General features: G+C 34.3%; 1 protein-coding gene across 1 annotated transcript in view; it reads left to right on the plus strand.

The window, feature by feature from the left end:
• Nucleotides 1–18197, plus strand: part of Klhl1 (kelch like family member 1) — a 243075-nt gene that overhangs the window by 203748 nt on the left and 21130 nt on the right. The window contains exons 8-9 of the mRNA XM_090341711.1: nucleotides 1634–1796; nucleotides 10493–10705. Of these exons, the coding sequence (XP_090197837.1) occupies nucleotides 1634–1796; nucleotides 10493–10705 (376 nt within the window). The remainder of the gene's footprint in view (nucleotides 1–1633; nucleotides 1797–10492; nucleotides 10706–18197) is intronic.

An 18197-nucleotide genomic window follows, 5' to 3' on the forward strand; every position in this document is an offset into this window, starting at 1 on the left:
GGATGAGAAATACGAAAAGTAGTAAAGCAATATCTATTAAAATTAATTACATGGAAAGGGAATAAATAACAATATGAAGTTTTTGTGCTGGAACCAATGAGTTTTAGGGTGTCTATATTAATACTTTATAAGTGAGAATTAAATCAAGAAGGATTATAGAATAAAAATTAGTTATTTGCAACTTAAAATCAGTTAAGAACAAAATTAAAATATAAAATACTTTTCAAGGTACTAGATGCAGGCACTTTTTTTATGATTTTTTTATTGTCATTAGTAAAAGGGTTACATGATATTTGCCAGATAGAAGGTGCATTAATTCACATACATTGATACCCTTTCACATGTCTTGGTACCCATTTCCCTCCCCCTCCTCACTCCCCCCTGCAGGCACTTTTTTTACACCATAGAAAAATGTATTTTTTAGGCTTGTTGAAAGCTCCATATCATAAGACTTTCCTGTCAATTTCAAAGACCTACAGTGAGAAGGTGAGAGGTAGAGAGGGAGCCAGAGTGAAATGGAGGAAGGGAGGAAAAGAACCCTTACTAGAGACAAAATTTATTTCTCTATCTACTGTTATTAGTTTGAGCAAGTTGCTAATTAATCTTAGGTTTATAACCTTTAATAGAAACAAAGTGGTGTGTGTGTGGTGGGGGGAGCATCTTACCATGACAAGATTTCTCTGTGGCCCTAGAACTTTTAAGAGAATTTTAAAGATATTAGGTATCTAAGGGTCGGAAAAATATTTTACTCTCTACTGTAGATGCCAGAAGAAATTTCTGAAACTTTACCAAGCAAAAAGAAATCTAACAGCGCATCTCGATCATCTCTTTTAAATTTTCTGTGGGAAATGGGACTTTGGAAACAAGCCAAAACCAAATCATCATCATCATCATCATCATCATCATCATCATCACCATTATCATAATCATCATTATCACATCCCAACTTATAAATTCTTGGATTACTGACACTAATAATAAACTGACCATGCTCTTTATACTCTTTGAGTCCTGTCTTCCATCAATATGAATAAATTTGTGGAAATCCAGTATGTCAGCTTGGAAAGAAGGTAAGTGCTTAGACTATCCAGAGTTCTTGTCAATCAAGGAGTGAATGAATCTTTGAGAGAACATGCAGAATTTCTCTACAGGAAAGAGGTCACCCATCCATTGATATGAATATAATACTTATATATTGTGCAACATTTTACCTTTCAGCTTATTTTTCTGTGAAGAAATGAAAATTGAGAAACACCATTGAACAGAAGATTTGCTGTGCATTTTATTGGTTGAAATTGCTGGTGTTCAGTGATTTCCTGTACCAGGATGATTACTATCCTAATTTCTTATCAATGTGTACATTCCTTATGAAGTCACTGGGAAAACACAGCTATACTGTAAAGCAGAAATTCTCCTGAATTCTACAGGCACAGGGCATAACCACATTGACTTTTACATTTGTTTCTTGACACAATCACCAATATGTGCGATGTGTTTTGGTCAGTGTCCACCAATGTCCCACCAATTTTATTTCCTCTTGTATTACTACTCTCAAGATAGATTTTTCAATGTTTGAGTGAGCGATGAAATATTCTTAAACTCAGAAACAAGGTACATTTCTCCAACATTTCAGGGGTAACGGTATTGGAAGGACCCATCTATGCTGTGGGAGGCCATGATGGCTGGAGCTATCTGAACACAGTGGAAAGATGGGACCCACAGAGTCAGCAGTGGACTTTTGTAGCGAGTATGGGCATTGCTCGAAGCACAGTTGGTGTAGCTGCATTGAATGGCAAGTGAGTACCGTTTTCTTTAGTTTCTTAGTAGAGTTAACCACAGTTAACACATTTCATTCAACAGTAAACTAGTCAGATAAAATTCTTAGAAAATCATTTAAAATGCTTTTAGAGTTCTCATGTTCCTAAATTTAGACTTCATGTATAATTGGGAAACAAAGATTACTGCTCACTCTATGTAAAAACATATGAAATTTGTTTAATTCATTACTGATACATGAATATTTGCATTTCATTTCTTAAAATAATAAAATGGAGTTTCAACGATATTTCGTGCTGCTGAAAGAATTTCCTAATTGTATTTGCTTATACACTTTTGAATTATCTCCACTCTTATCATTTAAAATCAGAAACTCTAAGACTCAGTATTAATATGTACTTTGGGCCAGATAATTCTTTGTCATAGTAATGAACCTTCAAATGAATTTTTAAAAAATTAGCAGTATTCTGACTTTGGATTCACTAAATGCCAGTGACAGCCACTTTCCCTCTACCTCAGAAAAACAAATAAAATGCTTCTAGACATTGATTCTTATCATCTAATGATGGCATAATAAGACTCTCACTTTGGATAAATGGGACTTCATTAAACTGCAAAGCTTCTGTATGGCAGAGGACATAGCTAGCAAGTTAAATAGAAAGCTCACAGAGTGAGAGAAGACCTTAAGTAGCCATTAAACATACAAGGGCTTCATATCTAAAATATAACTACAGTTCAAAAATAAAACTACTGTTCAAAAGCACTCCTCAAAGGGAAAAAAAAATCCCATTAAAAGGTGGGCTAAAGACTTAAAGAGAGTCTTCTCTGAAGAGGAAATAAGAATGGCCAGTAGATCCATGAAGAAATGCTCCACATTTTTGGCCATAAAAAAATACAAATAAAAAAAAAACTCTGAGATTCTACATAGCTCCGTTAGAATAGCCATCATCAAGAAACATAATAAAAAAACAGATGCTAGCTGGATCGTGGCCAAAAGGGAACATTACTACACTGTTGGTGTGAGTGTAAACTTGTTTAACAACTAGGGAAAGCAGTATGAAGGTACCTCAAAAGATTAAACACAGAGCTCCCCTATGACCCAGCAATCCCATTCCTGGTTATTTACCCAAATGTCCAGCAGAAAAGGACATAATAAATGTCCAACCCAGATGCCCCTTAGTAGATGAATGAATCAAGAATATGTGGGACTTAAATGGAATGGAATTCTTTGCTGCCATCAGAAAGAATCACAATGCGCTTTTATTTGTTTATTTGAAATAGGAAAGGGAAATGGGGTAAACAAGATGTTTGGGGGAGGGTGGAGTAAGGGAAATGGGGATGAAAAGATGAGAGGGGGTATCAATGTATGAGAATTGATGCACTTACTACCTGACAAATGTAACCGTAATCCCTATTTACATTATCCCAACAATAAAAAAGAAATGGAAAAACGTGGAAAAAATCATAACTTAATATGATATCTCTAGGTTCTCCTAACAAAAGATCACAACAGCTCAAAAGCTATGTACATATGGCCATATAGGATGAGGCTAAGCAAAATGAAATCCAGAATATGGAAACAAGAGTTTTATCTTTGTGAGTGTTATTTTTAAGGTGCTATGTGAAGTTATTTTGTTTCTCTTTTAGTTTTCTCTATCTGATGAATGTAGCTGAAATCCCTCTATATATCATCCTGACACTGAAAAAAACAAACATGAACCAATTCAGCAATGATATTCATTAGACACTATTTTGGAAGTGAACCATAGAAATTTGGGGAAAGAAAGGAGATAATAGTGGAAAAACTGGGAGAAAACAAGGGAGTGTGTGACATTGTTGAAAAGGAAATATATTCATTTCCTGACTTAGGTAACTGTAAGCCCTCTGTGTATCACCTTTACAATAAAATTTAAAAACAAAAGAGGACATTGAACTTTGTTGCTTAGTATTAAACCATCACACTCTCAATTTAATCTCATCCTGTCCTTCACTGCCAGCTCTTTGATGAAATGACATACTTGCCACCTTTTATACATCAGCTGTATGACCTTTTTGCCTTTTGTCTTTATACATAATGCTTTCCTGTGTACATTGCCCTATCTGTTGTTTCTTGATCTCACAAAATTTTTACGCAAATTTCAACTCTAACTTAAAATATCACACTCACTTTCCTGCTGCAAAACTGCCAGCTGCTACTTCCTATATTATCTATGTGCTTACTTCCAACACCAGAATTTCTACTACTCTTCAGATCTTCAACATCTTGTCATTTTAGCAAGAAATCAGCTAGTAAATGCAACCTCAGAGTGGTCAGATTATGAGGGAAGAAAATAGTCTTTTATGTTAAGAAATTCTGTGTGCACATTTGCAGTTTCTATTCCTTAGTCTATTTGTTGCTGTTAATTATTTTTACCTTCTGGTGTTTGGTGAGATAATTTTAATAATCACTAACAAGTAATTGACAGAAAATATGGTTGTTACATATTGTTGAAGTACATGATTTAATTTTTCAGGTCTACGGATGTATGTAGTGGCCCATAAGGGCACTCTTACCTGTTTGCTCACATTCCTCTATCCTAAATTTACTTTCACAGCTTGATGTTTGTGTGTCTTTTTTCTACTCAATTTTCCTGAGTGATAATCAGAATTATATATTAGGTAATTCAAAGCTCATAATGATTATATTTCTTATTTTGTAAAACACATTATAATATGAACTACATGAAAAAATAAATCATATACCAAATAAAAGAAACTACTCAATGTTGTGTAGCCTTTATTATGTAATATATAAGATAACAGCTGGCAAATATCAAGCATTACTTGACTATCAATGGTAACTCATTTTTGAGACATTTCATATATTCTTAAATGTATAAATAGTTACTCACATTCCATTAAAGGAGGATTTCTAATGTATACAATTTTGTCATAGTAGTTATCAGTATGATAATATAACTTGTAAACTTTGTCAAAACATTTTGTCAGTGTAAATATATGCCAATGCATTATCTAAAACATTCAGATAGGCTCAGTGTTAAAATTATATTAAGTAAGCAATTTAATTAAAACTAACATTATTAATTTTTTATTTAACATATTTAATTATAAAGAAGACATACAGGGGGCTTAGTTACATAAATCAGTTTATGAATGCATTTATTTTTAACACTTCTGCCTCTTCCCTAGTTTTTCCCTTTATTTTCATTCATGATCCCTAAAGTTATATAGATAATTTCAAAATCTTGTTTAGTGATTACCATTGTTACATCAGTTTACCCCTTTCCCTATGCTCTCCTTACTATCCTCAAAAACAAAAACTTACATACAAGACAAAAAGATCAGATCTCAAACACCAAGTGGGGAAATTTTATTTCGCCTTTGTATTTTTTATTGTAATTAATAGAAGAGTTACATTATATTTACCAGATAGAAGGTGCATTACTTCACAAACATTGATGTGAAGTTAAGTAGACATGGTCCCCATTTCCCTCTCCCCCTCCATCCTCTCATCTTGATTTCCCCCCTTTCCTATCCAATTTCAAATAACTAATTAAGCACATATAAAATATATCAGATCACAAGGTGAAATATTGTAAAAATATGAGTTAACCAAGGGACAGCAAAAGAGATGAGAGATAGCATAGTACATTAAGGACAACAATCACTCATTATATGGCTTTTGTTTCCTTATTCTGGAGGTCCTTACATTTAGTGTCATACTGTATGGCCTTATGCCTCTAGATTTTGTTCTATTGTAAATCTCTGCTAGGAGAGCCCAAGGTTCCTAATGATTATGACAAATGAGGGAGACTATTGGGCTATGTTCCTTTGAGTCTGGCTTACTTCACTTAATATGATTTTTTTCTAAGTCTTTCCATTTCCTTACAAATGGGGCAATGTCATTCTTTTTGACAGCAGCATAGAATTCCATTGTGTAGAAACACCACATATTGCTGATCCACTCATCAACTGAGGGACATCTGGGTTGGTTCCATATCTTTGCTATGGTAAATAGTGCTGCAATGAACATCATTATGCTAGTGGATTTAGTATGTCCTTGTTTCTGGACGATTGGGTAAATGCCAAGTAGTGGAATTGCTGGGTCATAGGGGAGTTCTATGTTTAGTCTTTTGAGGAACTGCCATACTGCTTTCCATAGTGGTTGAACGAGTTTGCACTCCCACCAACAGTGCAGTAGTGATCCCTCCTGGCCACATCCCCTCCAGAATCTGTTGTTATTAGTTTTCTTGATCCTGGCCATTCTAACTGGAGTGAGGTGGAATCTTAGGTTGTCTTGATTTGCATTTTTTTATGACCAGAGATGTCAAGCATTTCTTCATGCGTCTATAGGCCATTTTTATTTCTTCTTCAGAGAAGTTTCTCTTTAATTCTTTGGCCCATCTTTTAATGGGCTGGTTGTTTCTTTGGAGAGTAGTTTTGGAGTGATTCAATTTTTTGAGCTGTTGATATACTTTAGATATAAGGCCTTTGTCTGTTGTATGGTTAGTGAAGTTCTTCTCCCATTCTGTAAGCTTCCTAATTAATTTACTAACTATGTTCTTTCCCATACAGAAGCTCTATAGTTTAATGCAGTCAAAGTGGATAAAATTTAAAAAACAAACTTTTCTTTCCATTTCTTGGAGTTCATTTCAATAAACATAATTTTATATGATTTATGCACAGAGGAATTAGCACTTTGTGATTATCTCCTGAGAATATTCTTTAGTCTCACTGTGTGAATATTTAGTTTATAAAATCCTGTTTCATTTATCTTGTCCAGGTATAGTTTTTTTTTCTTTTTTTTATTGTAGTTAGTAAAAGGGTTACATGATATTTGCCAGATAGAAGGTGCATTAATTCACATACATTGATACCATTTCACATGTCTTGGTACCCGTTTCCCTCCCCCCCCCACACCCCCCACCCGTCTTGGTTTTCCCCCCTTCCCTATCAAATTTCAAATATCCAAATACAAATAAATTCAATATATCAGATAACAAAGTGAGATACTATACCAATATGAGATAACCAAGGGACAGCAAAGGAGATGAGAGACAACATAGTACATTAAGGACAGCAATCATTCATTATATGGCTTTTGTTTCACTATCCTGTCTGGGTATAGTTTTTTGTGTGTGTCTACCTGTGGAGTTATAAGCATGTTCTAATTATTTCAAACAATAGGAACCATGCAATCCACATTTCTTTGGGTCTGGCTAACTTCGCTTATTATCACTTTTTTCATGTTTTTCCATTGCATTATGAATGGGACAATATTCTTTCTAATGGAAGCATAGAATTCCACTGTGTGTATATACACACATTTTCTTGATACATTCATCCACTGAGGGGCATTTGAGTTGATTCCATATCTTGGCTATGGTAAACAAGCTGCAATGAACATTGCTGTGCTAGAGGATTTAATGTGGCTTATTTTGGTATCAGTTTGGTACGTGCCTATTAGTTGGACTGCTGGGTCATCGATAAGCACTAGGTTTACTTTTTGAAGAACTTCCATACTGCTTCCCAGAATGTTTGAACAGTTTACATTCCCATCAGTGATGTGGTAGCATTTCCTTTTGACCACATCCCCACCAGCATCTGTTATTGTTAGCTTCTTCATAATGGCTGTTCTAACTCGAGTGAGGTGTAATCTCCATGTGTTTTGATTTACACTTTTTAATGGACAAAGCTCTTAAATATTTCTTTCATGTGTCTATTGGCCATTATTAATTCTTCTGAGAATTCTCTTTTGAAGTGATTAATTCATTTATTAGTTGGGTTGTTGTTCCTTTGAGATAAGAGACTGACAGGTTTTCCTGCCTGGGCTGGCTTTCAACTGCAATTCCCAAATCTCAGCCTTCTAAGTAGCTAGGATTCCAGATGTGAGCCACCCATAAGAACCTTCACATTATTCTTTCATTCTTTTATTTCTTATAGAAATAATATGGAAAGTAATTTTAAAATCTTTCATATAATAAGTAGCTTTATTTTCTAGTGGATATGTTTTGTTTAATATATAACATCTTAGTTAATATTAGCTTATTTAAATACCTCATTCGAGATTTTGTGAAAATATTTTGCATATTTAATTTTTTTGTCACTGAGATGATTTAGTTTTTAGCTTTTATTATATAAATGTAGTGCATGTGTTACTTTAACACATTTTATGCATTGAACCAACCCTGCATCCCAACTACAATGAATCCTTGGCCATGTTGTATAGACTTTTAATGTCATTATTATTTAGACTCATGTTGGTATATGTTTGTTCATTACATGTAGCAACTTGATAAAAATTCAGAGAAGTTAATATTACTGCCAGAAGCTACTTTATGAACAGCTATCAGCAATTATTTAGTACAGTTATCTAAATAATACCATTTATAAGTAACCTTTTTGAAAAAGCAGAACAACTTAAAAGTTAACACTCCTTTTAAACAAAACAATGATATGACATCACTTTTTATATAAACTATTGTGTGAGACACCTTCCATGAAGATAATCATACAAATCGTCTACAAATAGACTGAGCTTCTGTTGAACAATATTTCAGGATTCTAGCATAATTCTCTTGTGTTCGATTTTCAATTCAAACCAAGCAGTAATGAATAAGTTTAGATTGCATGAAGTGTTTAGGGTGATAAAAAAAATCTGAATGAATAAGTAGTTCAATTTTGTGTGATTTTGCAAGCTAAATTGTCCAATATTTGTCTTTTAAAAGGCTTCTTGTGTAATTTCAACAAATTATAACATTGATAACCTGCAGACAAACTAGTGAGTAATCAAGCAAAGAGACATGAGATTCAAGAAGGGAACACTTGGGCAATCAGAAGGATTTGATCATGGCATATACTCTGAGATGAACAAACAACTTTTGAAAATAATGTTTCCAGGATTTGAAATTGTTTAACAATCATATTTTATTATTCAAGAGCATTGGAACCTGAGTTTGTAAATCAGTCTTAAATGTTTTTATTTTACTTGCCTTTTATGCAAGTAAATATTCCCTCCAACAATGCAACATCCTCATACTCATGAAAATTTGTTGTTTGAATTCACAATAGTGGCCAGTCTAACTGGGATGAGATTAAATCGTAGAGTTATTTCAATTTGCCTTTGTTTTCTGTCAAAAATATTAACATTTCCTTATGTTGTTTGCCATTCTTCTTTTTCTGAGAAGCTTTTCCTTAGATGCTTTGTCCCTTTGGTGATTGGTTTAATAGCTTAGGCAGGGCTTAGTTTCTTGAGCTCTTTGTATATTTTGGATATTAATCATTGTCTGATGTATTGCATGTAATTCCCAGTCGGTAATACTTCAATAATATTTATTGAAAGATATTTCGGAAAATGAAAAAAAGATGTTTGTTTTTCCTTTTTTGCTTTTGCTTTCTTTTTGTCTTAGTTATCTGCATTCCATTGACAGCTTAAGCAGAAATGGATGGAAAAGGGTAAACAAATAAGCAATGCTACTCACTAGATACTATGTTGATCTATACAACTTGTTGGTGAGATGGGAGGGAAAAAAATGGGAGAGAACAAGAGGTGAAATTGTCCAAAAGGAAATGTACTTTGTTTTCTTATGTAACTTTAAATCCTCTCTTTTTTAAAGCATTTTCAATTAAAAATAATAAAAAAAATCATTATGTTACACATTTGAAAGTATTAAAGTACATAAATGTGTGCAAGAATGAGTATTTGGCCTGTGATGAAACCATGATTCCATTTAATGAAGAATGATTATCTTAAGTAGGATAAGATGTATATTTATATATTTTAAGCACCAAAGTATGTGCTTTATTTCCCTGCATTCTGCAATATTTCTGATGATCAACATAACTACAATTAAATTAAATGTATTTTTAATATTCAGTAATATTCTGTCATACTCGTACCCTTCAACTAGGTTCTCATATAAAATTGGTATTAGCTACTGTATTGGCACCACGGCAGATGGTTGTATGTCAATGTGCATGTCCTAAACTGTGGTAATGGAATACAGGGAATTGGTATGATTTACACGCTCTCAAATTGATTGCTGCTCAGAAACTAGAACAATTCTTTCTCTTCTGTTTACGTCATTTCCTTTTACATTAATGTATATTTCATAACACATATTTAATATTTATGAATAACACTATACAAGCAGTCATTTTTGGCATTATGGTGTTTAAATTGATCCACACTTTAAAGAACAAAAGATAAAAAAGTAAAACATTCTGTGTTGGGGGAGATTGAACTAGTGAGATCTAAGAAGACTACCAAAAACAAATGAAGATGATTTTAGTCCAACTCTTTCATTTGCATGCATGCAAATTGAACAATGAGTACTGTTGCATTTAAGAAAACTGATGAGTATAATTAAAGGGGTGAATTTGATTGCTGTATATTTTATAAATGTATGGAGATGCTAAAATAAAACCTCATATAGTTAATGTATGCTAAATTTTCAAATGATAGAGAAGAAAAGAAAAATAACATTCTAGAATAATCGTAGGAGATTAAATGCATTTTATTTTAATTAATGCTTTACATCACAGAAAAATTGGAATTCCTGACCTATGTTTTCATTTAAAGGGCATCTTTCACAAAAGCTTTAAGTAGAACAATATATTCCTTATACACACCATCAAATTTATTTTTAAAGTAATTTGCTCACATTTTGTCATTCAGTTTGTGAAATTTAATCACCTATTTCCCTTTGTGTTTTAGGTTGTATTCAGTGGGGGGTCGTGATGGAAGTTCCTGCTTGAGTTCAATGGAGTATTATGATCCTCATACAAATAAGTGGAACATGTGTGCACCCATGTGCAAGAGGAGAGGGGGTGTTGGAGTGGCCACATGTGATGGGTTTCTTTATGCAGTAGGTGGTCACGATGCTCCTGCTTCAAATCATTGCTCCAGGCTCCTGGATTATGTAGAAAGGTAAGAGCTCAATAGTATTGTTCAAGTGTAATTGATTGTTTAATTAAGGTGCAGCCTACAGTACTTGGGAAAAGTAGATGCAACGTCTGGAATTACAATTCCTTTCACATGTTATTTAAATACTTTTAACTTTTCCCTTCAGATAATTTTTAAAGTGTAATGAATAAAAAAGTGTTATTTACTAGACAAGAGTAACTGTTCATATAAAAATTTTGTTTTATTTATTTGTTCTCATTGTTTTACTACCTACTGAAACTCTCATATTAAATTATGAACTTCTGTGTTTTATGACATAACCGTTTTAATGAAACAGGCTTTATAAATATATGTATATAAAATAAATGTGTATATATGCATACATATATATATATATATCTTTTTACTTGGGCTAGTAGGTATTAAACAAATCCAGGAATGCATCCTTTGCGGAAGAGTTGTATTTCTTGAACCAAATATACTTTAAATTTCTTTTTGAAATGGAGTTTCACAATCTTTTTAGGATTGGCCTCAAAATGTTAGCCTACTGCCTCTGTCTCTCAAGTACTTGAGATTCTAGATGTAACACATCTGCTTAGAAATGTATACATATGTAACACTCCCGAGATGGGGACAAATACAGTTATAACTCAACTCATTCTAAGAAAAGACCAGGTACAGATTGGTGAGAGCAGGAAGCCTCTATGGATCCAGGCATAATTTAACAATGCAGACATTTACTGTCTTGGTTCTAGCTTCATTTTTTTACCTTTTTTTCTGCATACAGTATTTTTATTATAATGTATACAAGGGTTACAGTTATACTCACCAGATAGTAGGTACATTACTTCTTACACATTGATACCCCTTCTCATGTTTTTTGTCCCCATTTCCTTCCCCCACCCCCTCCCAATCATTAGCTTCATTCTTCTAAGAACTGTATATCATTTGGAAATGTTTGACAGTGTTCCATAGGACTTTGCAGTTCTTAAGAGTTCTCATGCATCCTGTTGTGTATGACTATCCATTGATTTATTTGTAAGTGATACTAGAACATTCAGTTAAAATGTTTTATCAAAAAGAAATTCTATACCTTAAATATCTCAGTGGTTTAAGACTGTTCTTTTCTTATGTGTGCTCTAGTCTCTGGTGTTATCATTTGCTCCCATGACTGACATGAATACAACAACGCTGAATACACTCAGTTTTCATGCTGAAAAGCAAAGGCCAGATCATAAGATAATGTTTAGTTCATTGTTTCTCAAAGATTCAAGCTATATATTAGATCATGATCTTTAGTTCAGACTGTAAAAACCAACCAGCTCAATGATCACAGAAAACATTGCTGAGAACAGGGGCACTGTATCCTACCTTCACCTACGAGAAACACATGATCTCACATTTTTTTTCTTGGGATGTTAGCAGACAATAACCTTTCTAAGCATGCTTCTAAGTCATACAACTAGTGGGAGAAAGATATTTTTCTCTTTCATAGCATTATTTTAGTTAGTTAGTTAGTTATTTTGTTTATTTACTTATTTATTATGGGTCATAGTGTTTAAGCTCTGGGCCTGGGCACTGTCCCTGAGCTCTTCAGCTCAGGGCTACCTCCTACTCTTTTTTTTTTTTTTTTGCCAGTCCTGTGGCTTGAGCTCAGGGCCTGAGCACTGTCCTTGGGCTTTCTCAAGGCTAGCGCTCTACCACTTGAGCCACAGCACCACTTCTAGCTTTTTCTATGTATGTGGGGTGCTGAGGAATCGAACCTGGGTCTTTGTGCATGCTAGACAAGCACTCTTACCACTAGGCAGAACTCCCAGCCCCTCTTACTCAAGCCACAGTGCCACTTCTGGTTTTCTAGTGATTAATTGGAGATGAAGAGCCTCATAGACTTTAGTGCCCCAGCTGGATTTGAACCTCGATTCTAAGATCAGTCTCCTCAGTAGCTAAGATTATAGGCGTGAGCCACTGTGCCTGGCAGCATTGTTATTTAATAGGCAATACATGTTTGTTTTACTGAGATCATTGACAAAAGATTGCTTCTGGTAAACATGCTCTATTTAATTGAATGCTACTTCTTAAACAATATGTAAGACTTAGATATTAAAGTTTTGCTAGCATGTGAAGTAGATTGTAGCTTTCTGATTATAGAAATATATAGAAGGGCATTAAAGCCACCACTATTTTTCATTAGACATTTGCTAATCTCAGACTTAGTGATGGTGGTTGTTCAAATCAATGTATTTATGCATTTCTGTAAACATGTATGAAATCATTTATTGCAAAAAATATACATATCAATAATCTGACCTCTCCTTGTCATTTTCCTTTACCAAATTCTTATGCAAACTAGAGCACTGAAGAATAGTGTAGCAGCAATTTTACCTTGAATAGATTATATACATGTTACTAATGAAATATTTCATCCAACTTTACTGTCTAATGTGCTGAAACGTTTGAGAGTACAAGCATACATAATTCAGTTTAGAAATGCATTTATTATGCAGAATTTTAATAAATACAGCTACTTTAAGTTGTGGAATTCAGTGGGTATGTACAGCCTCAGCAATGCAGAAGCACACAGTATAATGATTCTTATCTGAATTCATACCACCTGTCAGATAAATAACATTTTGCATGTTACACAGTATCCTTGAATATTATTTCACTCATAAATCATCAACAGGTCTGGAAAAAATAATGGTGCCTCTTAGAACTACTTTTTACACATACGGTGTGAGTTGTGTCTTAAGTATAGAATCTTAGGTAAAAGCTCATTAGTAATAGCATGGATATGTGTGAAGGTTTATGTTTTTTAGATAGAAAGATGAACCAAATTTCAATATATCATGACATCCTTTTGAAGTGCAAATGCATTACTTGATGGAGGTATTAAGCACAGATATGTAATACTTAGTATTCTTAAAAGTGTTAGACTGCCTCATGCACAAAAAACACTGGCACCTCAAGGCAACTTAGGTTAGAAAGCCAGGCTGTGGGGAGAACAGAAGGTCCAGAAAAGAGCAGATGAAAACTCATGTGTGACCAAGTCTTATTCTGATTGTGAGCATGTGGGCTGACAAAACTTCAGGACAAAAATGTACAGTAAGTTCCAAGTTATTATATTTCATAGAATACTACCCATTAGACAGATAATATGAATTCAGGATCTGATTTTTGCAGTATTCTTTGTTGCATATTTTGTACAGTGCTGAAATGAGACATAAATATTCAGAGTTGAAATATTAAAAATGAGACTGGAATCCAAGTGATGAATTAGAAAATGTATGCACTAATCAGCAGAAACCTTGGGCTCTCCTAGCAGAGATGTACAATAGAACAAAACCTAGATACATAAGGCCATATAGTATGACACTAAATGAAACGACCTCCAGGATATAGAAACAAAAGGCATATAACAAGTGATTGTTGTCCTTAATGTACTGTGTTATCTCTCATCTCTTTTGCTGTCCCTTGGTTATCTCATGTTGTTACAGTATTTCACCTTATTATCTGATATAGGGTATGTATGTTTATTTGATTATTTGAAATTGGATAGGGAAAGGGGAAAACAAGATGAGGGGTGGAGGTTGGGGAGGAAAATGGGGACCAAGACATGAGAAAGGGTATCAATGTTTGTAAAGTAATGCACCTTCTATCTGTTGAATATAATGTAATCCTTCTATTAATTACAATAAAAATATATGAAAAAAAGAAAATGTATGCACTACTATCAGTATCTTTGCTGAATAGTTAGAAGGAACCATCATTTTTGTGTATGTGTGTCACAGTGTGGGGAAGGGAGGGAAAAGGTATTGGGAAGACTGTTGGATTGAATCCAGGGTCTGTAAATGCTTTTGCCTGTTCATTTGTCTGTTATTTGAATGTGTCATGGATGACATGCTTCACAATTTTCCAAGCACAGTATCCTCAGTAGCTGAGATAGCAAATATTCCCCCCTAAACCAAGCTAATCAGGACCACTATTGACCTCAATATGTGCATTTCAAGGCTACTGAGAGAAGGTCAGGATAATAGGAACACACCAAATTAGACTCTGTCAACTCAATTTCTGTTTTTCCATATTTATTCACTCTATACTCACCAGAAACAGCTTTTCCTGGAGCAATTCACTGTTTCTGATCTGTTAATAACGATGATGATGATGATGATGATGATGATGATGATGCAAGGTTAAATATTTTTATTGTCTTTTTTTCCTACTAAATTTATTTCCTGTATGTGGCATCACACCTCTACCTCATTTTTCCTGCCCTGGGCATGATTCCTGACAGAGATGACAGTCAGTCGCCTTGTACTGGCCAGCATACTACAAAGGAAAACTGAGCTAAAATTTTCTCCAACAAATAGTATCTGTAGGTTCTGATGGGATAAATGAACAGATTGTAAAATGTTAGATACAGGGATGATAAAATTATTGAATAATGTTATGATGGAGACTAGAGGGATGTTGGAAAGGATGTATTCAATAGATTTTTATTTGTATATTCAAGATGTTCATGAGAATGCTTATTTTCATCATGGTTGGTGGAATTTTAAAGATTCTTGCGTATTTTAGGCATTTATTCAATAAACTGATTTGATGAGGAAGGTGACTAAAAATTATTAATTAAAAATACAACTTTGTATCTTACACAAAGGCAATTAAAATCAATACATATGTAAATAAAAAGAAAACACTGTTAAAAATACACCTGTGTCTAGGCTGGTTATATTAGAAAAAGCCATAGAAAGCAAAGAGGTTTTATGTATTTTCATTTCCAGCCAATTGCTCATGAATTTTCTTATGCTTAAAAGTTTTGAAGTTTTCTTATGTCTAAAGCTTTGGCCAAAAGTAATTAATGAAAGCTAAGATTTGTTGACATACATAAGGAGATATTCTCTTAACTGAAAAAATAGATTGTAATTACTATAAATATTAAAATAGTGATCAGGGTACTGCCTCTGAGCTTCTTGCCGGAAGCTTCCTTCAGGTGTTGGAAAAACAGCTCACTTCACAAAGCCACCATCGCTTCCTCTGTAGCCAGAGCCCACCATGGAAGCAGCAGGATGAAGAAGAGAAAAATAGAAACAAGTAAGAGAAAAGCAGGGTCAGAAGAGGATGGCCCTGGAGTAGTCTCAAGGGTTAAGCAAGGTCCCATGAGCAGATAGTGTATGTCAGCACCGCCCTTAGGGTGAGCATCTCAGAATTAAGCACAAGTCAGGCTGTGTCGTGGTGATCAGGAGGAGCTCATGCTTATGAGGCCTGGTGAGGCCCATTACCCAGGAAGTAGGGAGAAGACAGCCTTGTAGGCCCTTCATGAGTGGGGACCAGGGCTTGAGTCAGCCAAGGCACATGATGCAAAGGCCATCACTCGATAAAGCACTTTTTTCTCCTGGCCCACTGCGCCCTTCCTTTGTGCAAGGGAAGATGGACCTCTGCTCAGCGGCCCTGGGGTAGTTCATGGTAAACCCAAACGTACAGCAGAAACCCAGGTCCATAGGGCTCCTAGAACAGGGAGGCCAGAGTCTGTCCAGAGTCAGATCATGTCAATGTAAGAAGCAGGAGGTAAGGGATGGCCTGATTTTGGCACCAGGGATTTGTTTTTTAAAAGGCTTCGTAGCAGGCTGGGAGTTTGGCCTAGTGGTAGAGTGCTTGCCTAGCATCCATGAAGATCCAGGTTCAATTCCTTGGTACCACATACTTAGAAAAAGCCAGAAGTGGTGCCGAGGCTCAAGTGGTAGAGTTCTAGCCTTGAGAAAAATCCAAGGACAGTGCTCAGGCCTTGAGCTTAAGCCCAGGACAGGCAAAAAAAAAAAAAAGGCTTCGTAGCTAAGGAGTAATGTATGATAATCAATGATAACCCCTCTGACCGTATGCTATATGTTGTTCTTAAAGATTATGTATCATTCTACAGGCATAAAATAAGAGGTCACTTTAAAAAAAATTAAAAAATAAATAAATAAAAGTGATCAGAATAAGAAATTTTCATCCTTTTAATTCTTTATGTCATCACAAAAGAGAGAAAACCCATTTACTTAAATTTATGTCAATCTTTGGCAGCATATTGGAATATAAATTTCTGTTTTTGAAAATATGGAAAACTAAATGTTCTGTAAAAATAATTACTTGATTTGTGTAACATTTTAACATTTCTACTCACTTTTTTCTTCCTATTTTTTAAAAGAATGTTCTTTTGCCTTTTATGTTTCTTCTTAATATTGTTAAAGCCAGATGTATGAGCATAACAGGAAAAGACTAGTTTGTTGAGATTTTTTTATAATTGTACCTCCTAATTTTTGTGATCTGTTTGCTAACAAATTGTGTATAAATTGATGATAGACATACATAAAAATGGTGAGTTTTCCCTGATAGTCTAAGTACTTAGGGTCTCTAATCCACATGTATTCTGCATGTTCTCTCAGTGACATTTTTTTGAGGTGAAGAACTAGAGACAAAATGTAGAAGAGCATATTGCTACCTTTGAAATTTTTGTCTAGAACTGTATCATATTGTAATTCAATCTTATTTTTTGAGGAAGAAAAATTGCTTAGGCAATATGTTTTAACTATATATATACATGCATGTTGATATATTTATGCATATAGAATCTTTCCATTTTATGATCATATTTACTCAATTTTACTCATATCTATTCATAGTTCATATAAAATTAGCAATGTTCCTAATATATAAGTAAACTCTGGAAATATTTTCAAAAAACATAAAAAGTAAGTGGAAAACCTGAGTAAGAATTTTTTCTTTCTTTCCCTGTTTCATGTTTTTCTTTTCTTTTTTCTTTCTGGTTTTCTTGCTTTCTATCTGTCTTTCTGCCTGTTTGCCTGCTTTTCCTTCCTTCCTTTCTTTCTTTCTTTCTTTTTCTTTCTTTCTTTCTTTCTTTCTTTCTTTCTTTCTTTCTTTCTTTCTTTCTTTCTTTCTGTTTCTGTCTTTCTCTTTCTTCTTTCTTTCACTGTCTTTCTTTTTTCTTTCTATTTATTTATTTATTCATTCATTCATTCATTTTGCCAGTCCTGGGGCTTGAACTCCAGAAAGTTTTTAACAGATAAGCCACCATGGAGAATAACTATTGGAAAAAATTGGAACAAATGACTGATGTCAGTAGATTATGGTATCTTGCCACCATTTTGCCACCAGGAAGACTAAAATGGAAACTGCAGATGATACACATGTTGGAAAGGAGGCAGAATGGCCAAAATTCTCATTATCTTTGTAGTCTATTCAAAATCTACAATGACACAATATATTTTCAACTGATTACATATACCACATTTCAAAATATGTATTTTCCAGGCCTGATGCTGGTGGCTCATACGTGTAATCTTACCTCCTTAGGAGGCTGAGATCACAGGATCATGGTTTGAAGATGGCCTGCCCAGGAAAGTCCATGAGAGTCTCATCACTAATAAACTAGTCAGGAAGAGCTGGAAATGGTGCTGTGGCTCAAGTGGAAGAGGGCTGGTTTGCATGGAGAAAAAGAATCTCAGGGGCAGTAACCAGA

The sequence above is a fragment of the Megascapheus bottae genome, chromosome 11, assembly GCF_031878675.1.
Source record: "Megascapheus bottae isolate mThoBot1 chromosome 11, mThoBot2.hap1, whole genome shotgun sequence".
Taxonomy (NCBI): Eukaryota; Metazoa; Chordata; class Mammalia; order Rodentia; family Geomyidae; genus Megascapheus; species Megascapheus bottae.